Source organism: Natator depressus, chromosome 14 (genome assembly GCF_965152275.1).
Source record: "Natator depressus isolate rNatDep1 chromosome 14, rNatDep2.hap1, whole genome shotgun sequence".
Taxonomy (NCBI): domain Eukaryota; kingdom Metazoa; phylum Chordata; order Testudines; family Cheloniidae; genus Natator; species Natator depressus.
In genome coordinates this window covers 25,771,820-25,784,233 of record NC_134247.1, presented here as the reverse complement: position 1 = coordinate 25,784,233, position 12,414 = coordinate 25,771,820, and the positions used below count along the sequence as shown (strand labels likewise).

Sequence of the window (12,414 nt, the reverse complement as noted above, 5' to 3'; positions counted from 1 at the left end):
GTAGTGTGTGTTGGGATGTGTGTGAGGTAGGTTTCCAGCAGTGCTAGGAGATGGAGGGAGTGACCATCCTTGGCCATTCCAGAGGTAGCAGGAGACTGGGAAGAGAAAGGGGTAACAAGAAGGGCAGGGATAGAAAGGGAATATATGGAACCTAAGAGGTGAGTGGGTTGATGAATTACAAGGTAAGCAGCTTCCCCTCTTCGTCCTCGGGAGTGACTTGGCCCAGAAGTCCTCTTGGACCATAACCTAGTGTGAAACCCTCAGAGTCGGGGCTGCAGAGGAATCAGCCATGTCCAATTGTGTGAATCTCTTGCCCCAGGGGAAGAGACCACTTGCAGCCAAGACACTAATAAGCGACCCTGGGCTAGGATCTGGCCAGGAGATTCTCCCTTCCCTGCGAAGGCAGTAGCAGGACTCGGGCTCGCTGGGCACGGAGGAAGCCCAGACGCGCTGGCCGCAGATCCCTTTCGGGGGCCGAGCGAACTCCAGCTGCCAGGCGAACGGACGGGCCGACTCAGCGCCTGCCCGGCGCCCGGCTCTAGGTGTCCTGCGTGGGACTGGGAGGGGTTAAGCCGGCAGCCCCAGCCCGGGGGACGGACAGGCGGACGGGCAGGCTCAGGCGCCTGCTATACGGAGTCGGGGCTCTAGGTGTCCTGCCTGGGAGGGTCCCTGCTGCATTGCAGCCTCCGCGCTGCTCCGTGTCTGGCGCGCACAATGGCGACTCCCAGCCCCAGCAGCGGCTCCGGCTCCGGCTCCAGCAGCGGGAGCAGCACTCCGGGCTCCCAGGCGCACACGGCGGTCAGCAGCATGCAGGGTGAGCGACCCCCGCGCCAGGCTCCGCCCGCTCGGTCCCCCCGCAACGGCGCGCCCGGCCCGGGCTCCGCACCTCGGCCCGGCCGCTTCCGGGCCGCCCTCGTCGGTCCGGTGGGGCCGGCAGCTCGGGTCCGGCTAGGCCCCGGCTCGGCCGGGCGCTCCCTTGCTCAGCGGCGGGAAGAGGGCCCGGGCCCGGGCCCCCCGAACCGCGATGGCCTGTGAGGCGAGGGCCGGGGCGCCGCGCAGCCCTCGCGACAGGCGCCCGGCCAGCGGCCCCGAGAGGGAACCGTCCGACTCCCGCCCTGGGGGCCGCGCTCCGGGCCGAGAGGCCTCAGGTGCTGCGGCGGCCATGGGCCCGGGATTGCGCGGAGGGGGGCGGCAGGCTGGGGGAAGGGCCCGAACGTGTGTAGGGGGAGGGATGGGGGACGGGAGTGTGCCCGTAGTGTGTGTGTGCGTATGTGTATGGGGGAGGGGCCGGGAGTGTGCCCGCAGTGTGTGCGTGTGTGGATGTATGCCCACAGGGGCGATGGGGGGCGAGTGTGTCCGCAGAGTGCGGGTGTGTGTGAGGGGTGTGAGTGTGCCCTCAGGGTGCGGGGGCGTGGGGGGCACGGTTGTGTGTGTGCGTGCACAGGGTGAGTGACTGTGGGGGGGTGTGTGAGTGTGCCCGCAGGGTGCGTGCGTGTTTGGCACAAGTGTGCAAATGTGTGCACAGGGTGCATGAGTGTGTGTATGGGGGTCACGAGTGTGTCCGCAGTGTGTGTGTGTGGATGTATGCCCCCAGGGTGGGGGTGGGGGAATGTGCCTGTAGGGTGCAGGTGTGTGGGGGGGGGGCGCAAGTGTGCCCACAGGGTACGCATGCAGATGTGTGTGTGAGTGTGCTCACAGGGTGCGTGTGCATGAGTACGGGGGTGCAAGTGTGCCTGCCAGGTGCGGGGGGGATGCAAGTTTGCCTGCTGTGTGAATGTGTGTGTGTATGTGCGGGGGCATACTCGAGTGTGCCCGCAGTGTGTGTGTCAGAGGGGAGACTGAGGTGAGTGTGCCAGAAGCATTGAAGGGGGAGTCAATCTGGGGGCTGTGCCGATGTGCTGTTTTCCCTAGGGCTAGGGGTGTTTGAGTGCGCACGGGGTGCTCCGTACCTGTGTTTGGTGACTGCTTTGGGAAGTGATGGGGGGGGGGGGGTCCAGATGCCAGTGTTGGCAGCGCTGTGCTATTCAGTGACTGCATACCACCTCCACTTGCCTTCTACACATTAGTGACTAGCAGAAGAAATGCTGTTTTTACCATGTAAATCTGAGCTGATGTTGGAGCCTTGTCTCCTATTCTGTGAGGTGGTGCTCAAGGCTCAGAAATACACACTTAATGTAGCTTGAAAGCTGTTACATATATTTGAACATACTCCTCTTTAGGGGCAACTAGATCCTGCTAGTGGTGTTTTGACTGTCTCTGAAGATCTCTAAACCAGTGCTACTCAAAGTGGTGGTCTGCGGACCGGTGCTGGTCCGCGAGCCATCAGCTGCCAGTCTGTGCACATATTGGGGAAAAAAAAATTGCAAGTCCCCCACATCAGATAGCTTGAGAAGCACTGCTCTAAACAATAAGAAAGTAGCCATTCTTCTCGGGAAGGCATTCACTTCTCATTTCAGACTCCTACCCTTTTATTCGGTAACTACATGAATAGCAAATAGGCTCTTGATTTTTGTTTTAAGCATGAATGTGCAGGTTAGACATGGCACCGATCCTTTCCCATAGTTCTGCTGCAGCAGGTTATTTTGATGTAGGACCTGCATTTTCCTCCCACTAACACATGTAAGCTCTGCAGCTGAAGAGTCATTGAGTTAAAGTATATAAACAAGTGAACATTTGCCAAAGGTAGGCAAGTTTTAGTCTGGATTTTATACAGGTTGAACCTCTCTAGTACGGCACCGTCGGGACCTGACCAGTGCCGAACCAGAGAATTAGCCAAACCATGGGAGGTCAATGCAGAGTGCCAGTGGGTCTCCATAGGTGCGGGAAGTAGGGATGCAGGGGGTGCTGTAGCACCCCCAGGCTTTGCACCCAGCAGGACCCCCTGCTCGGGGGTCTCGCTGCCGCCTGGGGTGCTGGCCCCCTGCCTGGGGTCCCAGCTGCTGGCCCCATGTCCTCCCCCTCCCTCCTGGAGCTTGAATGCTACGAATCAGCTGTTCGTGGTGCTCCGGAAGCACTGGGAGGGAGGAGCAGGAGTTGGTAAGCACGGGCACATGAGAGGCACGGGGGAGGGTTACAGAGGGGGGAGCTTGGTGCCGGTGGATGCTCCGCACCCACTAATTTTTCCCCATGGATGCTCCAGCCCTGGAGCACCCATGGAGTTGGCGCCTATGCCGGACCACAGATATTGCCGGACCAGGGAGTGCAGGATTAGAGAGGTTTAACCTGTACCTTATTAGATCCGTGTTCTGTCTCCTTCTTAAATATTTCTTGTGGCAAGTGACTCATCCCAGTCTGGCTGTTCTTTGCCCACCATTCTGGGCAAAGGTTTAAACTGGGATCTCCCAGAATGTTCGGTTGATCTGATGCAGAGCATGAGGCTTTTCTTTTTTTGTGTTAGTTTAGGCTGCAGTTACTTCCTGTAGAATTTCCAGCGGCATGTGTGCTGCACAAACGCTGTGGCTGGAAGGGAAAAACGGGCATACATTTTTGCCCCTCCATGAGCATAGTTGGAAACTAGTACTGGGAGAAGCCAGGCTCAGTGCATCCCTCATTTTCCAACACAAGGGCTCAGAAAACAAATGGTCTAATAGTGGGTACAGTTTTATTTAGAAACTAGTTTCTTAATAAAAAGCCAGATAAAGAATAGGTCTGTCAGTTGACCTAAGAACTGTAACCCTAGTAAACTGAACATTGTAAGTGCTGACTTGTAGCCTCTGCCCAAATGTCACTTTCCCGAGGGCATGTCCAGACTAGGCAAATAGGTTGTGTTTTAAGATATTAGCTAACATGCTGTAAGTAATGTGTATTTACACACCACTTAGTATCTAGTGGGCACAAAGGCAGTGATGTTTAAAAACCTTAGCTGATCGTGGTAAATGTTGGGGTCTCTTTATGGTTGACCATAGCCCATTAATATGTTCTTAAACACAACCTTTCTGCACTAGGTACAAAATTGTGTTTAAATTTGCATTATCTAACGTTTTGAAACACAACCTATTTTTGTAGCCCCAAGTTTGTTTCTGGATAGATACTGCAGTGTCTTGTTGTGTGTTAATTCAGTAACAAACCAAATGGAAACTGATATAGTTAAATTAGTGTAATTTCTATGAGTAAACAAGACTTGTGTCACGCTTTATCAGCCAGTCTCTTGCTGGATTGGGGAGGAGCAGTTCCGATTTGGCTCCTAGTGATTACATCCCCATTCACTGAGCTGTTCTTTATTTCTTGATCCCTCTTGTTTCTTTTGTCTGTTACCTTAATATTTGCTTTGGGAAAATAGACTAAGAATACTTCAATCATCAACTTATGGTTAAAATATTAGTCTCTTATTTTGGTTGTGGCTAACATTTCAGCTTTTCATAGCCTTACTGTAGGGTAAGGTAGCAGGTCTTTTCGTCAATGTCTGAGGGTTGACCCTCTACCCCTAGCAAAAATTAGAGACTTGGGCAATGTCTACACTATAAAGTTAAGTTGACTTAAGTTAGGTTGACATATAGCCACCATTGTAATTAAACTGCTGTTGCATGTCCTTTTTTCTGAGGAGTGTGTCCACAGTGGCAGCTCTTGCATTGACACAGAGAGCAGTGCACCTTGGGTAGCTATCACACTGTGCAACTTGCCACCATCTGCCCCAGGGTGTTTTGGGAAGGGTTTGCAATGCCTCAGGGGGGCAGTTTCAGTATCCCATGATATAGTTTTCTCTGTCCCATCATTCCATGGGCTTCCTAGTATATTTAATGCCACTTTCAACAGCCCCGGTAACTTGTGCATCCGCCATCTCTCTTAGAAAGCATGGATCCTGCACTGCTCTCCAGTACTGTGGTGAGCATTATGAACACAACACACCTGATCCTGCAGTATTTTACAAGCTGAATGTCTGATGACGATGCCTTGGTGTCTGGCTTACAGTGTGCCATGGAAAGAAACAATTCAAGATTGCTGTTAGCATTCACGGAGCAGCTGCACGTGGTGGACCGTCAGTTCTGGGCTCAAGAAACAAGCACTGAGTGGTGCGATTGCATCATTATGCAGGTATGATATGGCGAGCCAATGGCTGCAGAACTTCTGGATGTGCAAAACCACCTTCCTGGAACTATGTGCAGAGCTCACCTCTGCCCTCCGGCGCAAGGACACCAAAATGAGAGCTGCATTCATGGAGGAGAAGCGAGTGGCAATTGCTAGGTGGAGGCTGGCAATGCCACGCTGCTACCAATCAGTTTGCAGTTGGGAAATCCACAGATGAGGGTTGCTGTGATGCAAGTTTGCAGGGCCATTAATTGCATTCTGCTATGAAGGACTGTGACTTTGGGTAATGTACATGAAATAGTGGATAGCTTTGCGGCAGTGGGATTCCCTAACTGTGGTGGGGCGATAGATGGCATGCATATCCCTATTTTGGCACCAGACAACCTTTTGACGGAGTACTTCAACAGAAAGGGCTACTTTTCTCTGGTATTGCGAGCACTGTGGATCACTGGGGTCATTTCACCGACATCAACATGGGCTGGTCAGAGAAGGTGCATGACGCATGTATCTTTAGAAACACAGGCCTGTACAGAAAGCTGCAAGCAGGGACTTTCTTTCCAGACCAGAGGATTACCACTGGGGATGTGGAAATGCAAATAGTAATCCTGGGAGACCCAATCTACCCCTAGCTGCTGTGGCTCATGAGACTGTACACCGGCATGCCTGACAGCAAGAAGGAGTGCTTCAACAACAGGGGCAGCAGGTGCAGAATGACTGTTGAATGTGCATTTGGCTGCTTAAAGGGTCACTGGTGCTTCTCCTCAGGAGGTTAGACCTCAGTGAGGGCAGTATCCCCATGGTCATAGCTGCCTACTGTGAGCTTCATAATATCTGTGAAGCAAAGGGGGAGAAGTTTCCCCATGGGTGCGGTCTGGAAGTTGAACAGCTGTCTGCTGATTTTGAGCAGCCAGATATACCAGGGCTCTCAGAGGGGCTCAACAGGGAGCTATTCGGAACAGGGAGGCTTTGAAGGAGCATTTCAACAATGAGCCACAGTAATGTGTGTAGCTGAAATGTGCTGAGCCTGGAATTGGTTTTTTTTGACTGTGGTAGGAACCTTGTAATGATTGCTTTCTGTGCTATAACAATGCAAATGAATCTATTGCTACTATCTCTGAATGTTAGTAGCAGTCACCATGTGTTGGAGAATAATAAAGATTCATTCACTTTCCACACCTATGGAAACATACCTATGTCATGCTGAGGTAAACTTCATACACACAGTATCTTTGAAGGAGAAGGGACAGTGAATTCACAAGCACATACGCCAATGAGGCTCTCGCGTCTGGCTGTATGTCTAGCTGTTGTGTGTAATCTCCTGCGTGGTGGAGTGCCTGGTGTACTGTTGCAGCAATGGAAGATACATGGAACATGTGTGGAGAGTGTAGGGAGGTCATGGAATGCAGTTCTCTGTGAGCTGCAGAGGGAGGTGAGCACGGATGTGTTCAGCCTGAAGTTCAACCAGAGGTTGCAGCATATCTGTTTGTTCCCCGAGCAGTGTTATCATCCGTTCCTGGCCCTGCTTCCTTTCCTCAGTATCTCTCCACATGTTCTCATTGATTGTCTCTCTCTAAGCTCTTGGCTCGCAATCCGAAGCACCAGAGGATTGCAACACCTTGAACATGTCTTCCTTAGACCTCTTCTTTCTCCTCCTTATCTGGCCGAGCTGCTCCGCCAGTGTGCATGAGGAGACCCTCAAGGCCACATCTGCAACTGCTAAAGAAACAATGGACAGAGGTCCTATTTTCAGTGCACTTGCACCGCTTGATCCAAACAAGTTACAAGCACAACTTTCTCACGTTCCCTTATGAGTCATAGAGCTCGGTGGCAGCCTCAGCCAAGCCCAGAGTGAAGTGGGTGAGTTGGAACAAAGGGCAGGGGGTAGCACTGGGTTATCAGTACAAGTGCATAGGACTATTGTACTGAATGCTGGCACTGTTTTCCACAGGCAGAGGTAATTGTAGCTGATATCTCACTCCTGAAGGTAAGCAAGGCTGCAAGGGAGCACTTCCTGCATGCGTGTGGCTGCAGCCTGGATCCGTATGCTGCTAGCTTGTGTGCTGCAATGGTGTCGTCTGAAGTAATTGCCCAGTGGTGTGACAAAGTGGCCAACTGCAGAGGAAGAAACAATAAATCTTCGGCAGAGGATTGCAGATTACCTCTAAGAAAGTTTCCTGGAGATCTCTGTGGAGGATTCATGGGACATCCCAGTGTGCATAAACAAATTTTTCTGTAGGGCCCCCTCTGTCTAGCTCTACAGGGGAATGAGAAGCAGATAGCAACTCTACCTGTACTGGTTATTTCACTACCTTTTGTAGCCTGATTAAAAAAAGCGTTACATGAGTAGATGTGTCCCTAAGGTATTGAAGCAAACTGAGTACACACCAGAGCTTCCGTCGCCTGCATCAGGCTAAGCTCACTGGACTGCAGGGAGTGGCTAGATTGCTCTGGAGTCAAAAAGCGGTCCTGGCCGCCCACTCCACCAGATCTCCCTGTTGCTTGTCTCCCATCCTCCTTCACTTCCTTGTCCAGCATGTTTTCCTCGAAGTTCCCTCTGGTGGCCAGTGAATCCAGCCCCTGCCCCCCCTCCCCCCCCCCCTGAAGTAGCCACAGGGCTCTTGGTGATGGAAGTGGGGTCGCCGCTGAGGATGACATGCAGCTCCTTGTAGAAGCGGCATATCTGCGGCTCTACACCAGAGCGACTATTTGCTGCCCTTTCATTCTGGTATGTCTACCTGAGCTCCTTGAGTTTTACACGGCACTGCTGCGTGTCCCTGGCATAGCCTTTGTCCTCCATGGCCCGAGTGATCTGGCCTTAGATATCAAAGTTCCTGCTGCTGGAGTGGAACTGTGACTGCACAGCCTCCCGTCCCCACAGATCCAGTAGATCCACCACTTTCGTTGTACTCCAGGCAGGAGCGCATTTGTGCGTGGAGCTGGCCTGGTCAGTTGTTATGTTAGCTCACATGCCAAGCAGACAGGAAGAGCAGTTTCAGAACTTCCCTGGGGTTTTAAAAGGGAAGGGGTGCATACCTGTGTACCTGGCTGCAGGGAAGCAGAGCGGTCACGATGGGCATTGGAGCACACCTTCTGGAGGCCACTTAGGTCGACGCAAGCAATGCAGTGTCTACACCAACACTGTGTCGCTCTAATTATGTCGCCATAAGCGTTACGCCTCTTGTCAAGGTGGTTTTATTAAGTCGGTGTAGCAGGCGTGTGACAGTGGCGGGAAAAGCATGGTAGTGTGTACATCTCCATAGTTAGGATGATGTAAGCTGCCTTATGTCGACTTAACTTTGTAGCGTAGACAAGCCCTTGTTTTAAAAAAATCACTGTCTTTCAGTGCAGTTGGTGTTTTTAAAGTTAAAACCTTTTAAAGTTTTAAACCTTTGAAAAATCCTTTCTGCATTAGCAGCATTTTCAACTGCTTCAGACTGAGACTGTACTGTTTTCATACAGAGGAAACGCTGTAATAAAACGCTATTTGCCTTGTTTTTTGAAACCTTGCATTGATTTTATTTATAGCAAAAAAATATAAATGATAGCTCTCCTCGTGATGGTGGCAATAGGGCAGAAGCAAGAGCTGCTCTTTTTCTGCATGGGTGTGTTAGGGCTTGTCTGCACTTAAAATGCTGCACCACTTCAGAGATGACATTACTTACTGTGTTTATCCACACTCAGCTGTTATGTGTATACCTTTTTTCTTAGTGAAGGCAGGATCCAAATGTGTTAGCTTGTCTTCAGAGCTGTTAAGAGGGCTTTCCAATTGTTATGTTAACTTGATTGAACTCATGAATGAAAAATACACTCTTTTTGCCTGTGCAGACAGGGCCATCTAAAGAAACAAAGTTAAATGGAGAAAGTCTCCCTTCTTTTCCTCTATGTAATTTTCAAAAGTAAGTTTGGTGGAAACACTTACAATCATATTTTGTTTATAGTTCCTATATGTGTGGAATACGGAGGGCTTGGGATACAGGATTGTAGTTGGACTGGGAATCTAATATCTATAAGGCATTTATAGAGAAGAGACCTTACTTATGTTTAAAATAAAGCCCACAAAATATCGAACTAAAGCAGACTTTTAATGTCTACTGCTTTTGGAGTTCACAAGTTTTCTATGGATTTGGGTTTGATAAGATACCTGTTTTTTAAACAAAACTTGAAATTTGTGCTAAATTTCAAATAAAGTGTGCCTCACTAAAAAGTGAAATTAAAAGAGAAAAAGAAACTGTCCAGTCTGTTGGCATTTTGCTCAGCCTGGCAATGCAGGAAGCAAACAGCACCAATGGCAAAAATTCATCAGGTTTTCAATGAGGCGATGCTTTGTTATAGAGTTGTTTTAGTATCAATCTTTGGAGCACCCCCTCGTGGTGTGAATGTTGTGTCAGCAATTCTGCCCCATTCTCTACCTTGTGACTGACTTCAGTGATGTGGTAATGGTGGTGGCGTGGCCATACAGTCAGGTGACAAGGGAGTTTCACCCCTTCAGGGGTATCAAAGTCTTGAATAATGTCTGATAAAGTAGAAGTAATCAAGACAGCATCTTCTGCCCCTCCTCGACTCCTCTTCAGCCTCACTTTTCTTGAAGAGCAGTGACATGCAGGGCTTTTCCCTGGAGTCTCTCAGCAAAACCAGAAAACAGACAAAAATACAAACTAAGCAATGTCCACCCACCCTGGGCTTGAGCTGTTAGTTCATCTTTGTTCTTCCTCTGCCTGGCTTCTGTCGGTGGCTTGCCACAGAGAGGAAACTCCAAACCACCTCTCTTCTGGATTTCCTCCTCCCAACTATACTGAACTCTTTTCTTTTAACTCCTCCCTGAGTCTAATGCACTCTTCAGATGTGACAAGTTGGGCTAATAGAGTTCTCAGTCTCTAGTTAACCTCTCGTTCTGTGGGGGTTTATATACCCTTTCACATCTGGGTAAGGAGCTTTCTGTATGAGTCTTATGTTTCCAATGTCGTTTTAAAGTTTGGAGTATGCTGGTCTCCACCAGCCCTCAGAAGGAGTCAGCTGCTTTCTGCCCTGGATTAGAGCCCTGTGTGGGTACAAAATTTATATCTCTGGATATAAATTGGATATCTGCGGCCCTGCAGGGCTCTACTGGGAACTGCAGTGGCAAAAGCAGCTGCATGTCTGGCTGCCACTTGCAGGAGCCAGCGCCCCGCACCGGCAGCTCCTCCAGCACAGCTATACTTTCCCAGCCCCACCCACTGGGGCAGGCACCAGGCTCATCGGCAGCTGTCACTGGTTGCCCTAGTGCAGGAGTGGGCAAACTCTTTGGACCGATGGCCACATCTTGGTATGAAAATTGTATGATGGGCCATGAATGCTCACGAAATTGGGGGTGGGGTGAAGGAGGGGGTGAGGGCTCTGGCTGGGGTTGCGGGCTCTGGGGTGGGTCCAGAAAAGAGGAGTTCAGGGTGCGGGAGGGGGCTCCAGGCTGTGGCAGGGGATTGGGGTGCAGGTTCTGGGAATGAGGGATTTGGGGTGTAGGAGGGTGCTCTGGGCTGGGACCAAGGGTTCAGAGGGCGGGGGGGAGGGCTTGGGGCACGGGAGGAGGTCAGGAGTGCGGGCTCCGGCTGGCGCTTACCTGAAGCAGCTCCTGGAAGCAGCGGCATGTCCCCCCTCCAGCTCCTATGCAGAGATGTGGCCAGGAGGCTCTGCGTGCTGCCCCATCTGCAGGCACTGCCCCTGCAGCTCCCATTAGCCACAGTTCCCAGGCAATGGGAGCTGCGGGGGTGGCGCTTGGGGCAGGGGCAGTGTGTGCAGCCCCCTGGCTGCCCCTAAGCTTAGGAGCTGGAGTGGGAACATGCTGCTGCTTGCAGGAGCCTTGGGATGTGCGCACAGAGTGGCCTCTGACCCCGCTCCCCAGCTGGAGCCCAGGAGCAGGGCAAGCCCCAGGCCCCGCTCCCTAGCAGGAGCTTGAGGGCCATTTTAAACTGGCTGGAGGGCCAGATGTGGCCCGCGGGCCGTAGTTTGCCCACCCATGCCCTAGTGTGTGCAAGTAGCTCTCATGTCCCTGGACAGGAGTCCCTTCCACGCAACAGTCTGGGTCTCCTGTCCGGGGATGTTTGAGCCACTTGCACACGCTAGTGTGACCAGGGACAGCTGCCGATGAGCCTGGTGCTTGCCCAAGTGGGTGGGGCTGGGGGCGGTACAGCTGCATCGGAGGAGCTGCCAGTGCATGGCACTGGCTCCTGTGAGCGGTGGTCCGACATGCTGCTGCTTTCGCTGCTGCAGTTCCTGGTAGAGCCCTGCAGCTCCGTGGATATCCGATTTATGTCCACAAAGGGCTCTACCCTGGATCTTTTTTCCCAATACTCAGCTCACTGTGTTCTATTAGCGAAGATAAACATTTCCTTACAGATATTTTCATGGCACTTCTGCCATGGTACTCTGCGCTCAGCTTCATCCCCAGCCTCTCTATTCAGAGCAGTAGCAATTGCAGCGCTGCAGCAGCGGTGTTCTGGAGAAGGCTCTCTGGTACTTTCTCACAGTTCTTTCAAGGCTGGATCTTTCATAAATTTTAAGACCAAAAAGCACCATTATGATTATCTAGTCTGACCTTCTGTATAACACAAGTCAGAGAACTTCATCCACTAATTCCTACATCAGGCCCAATAACTTGTGTTTGAACCAGAGCAGATCTTTTAGAAAGAGACATCCAAGCACAATGTAAAGACTCTAGGTGGTGGAGAATCCATCATTTCCCTTGGGAAGGTGTTCCAGTGATTAATTAGTCTTACTGTTAAAAATATGTGCCTCATTTCCAGTTTGAATTTGTCTAGCTTTAGCTTCCAGCAATTGGCTCTGGTTATTTTTTCATCTGCTAGATTAAAGAGCTTTCTATCAGAAACCTTCTCCCTGTGTGTAGGTACTTCCAGACTGATTAAAATGCCTCATAACATTGTATTGAATAAGCTAAGCAGAATGAGCTCTTTAAGGCAGGGCTTCCCAAAGCATTAGGCACAGCTTCTCAGGGGCTCTGACATGCCTCTCGCTTGTTCTGGAGAGTCTCAGCTTTCACTTAAAACCTGTTGCTGGCTCATGGTTGTAAAGAAAACCTTCAAAATGTGAGTAGAGTGTAATTGATATATCACTGTCTGCCTATGACTTTGTCCTCACTGCTAAAAAATTGTATGTGTACGGCAAGATAACCCTCACATGTTAAGTTATCTTGTGGTAAAATCCTAGTGGAGACAAGCTCCCTGTAGTTTTTACTGTGAAGGAGCTAGGCATGGGCAACACTGTACCCCTTCCCAGTTTACTTAATGATAAAAGTAGAGTGCCTTGTTTCCACTAAGATTTTACAGAATGGGAGCTAACATGCTTTCGTTATCTTGAGGTAAAAACACGCTTTTTTGCATTGAAGACAAAGCCTCGGTT

General features: G+C 50.7%; 1 protein-coding gene across 11 annotated transcripts in view; it reads left to right on the top strand.

Moving 5' to 3' along the window:
- Positions 1 to 573: 573 nt before the first annotated feature.
- Positions 574 to 12,414, top strand: part of MAP2K4 (mitogen-activated protein kinase kinase 4) — a 175,269-nt gene continuing 163,428 nt past the window's right edge. For 6 of the 11 annotated variants that reach the window (XM_074971920.1, XM_074971918.1, XM_074971923.1 and 3 more), the window contains exon 1: positions 1,024 to 1,148. In XM_074971920.1, the coding sequence (XP_074828021.1) occupies positions 1,025 to 1,148 (124 nt within the window). In that variant the 5' untranslated portion in view covers position 1,024. Of the gene's footprint in view, positions 815 to 1,023; positions 1,149 to 12,414 lie in introns of those variants that run through there. The other 5 variants (XM_074971921.1, XM_074971924.1, XM_074971916.1 and 2 more) reach the window with 4 other exon arrangements.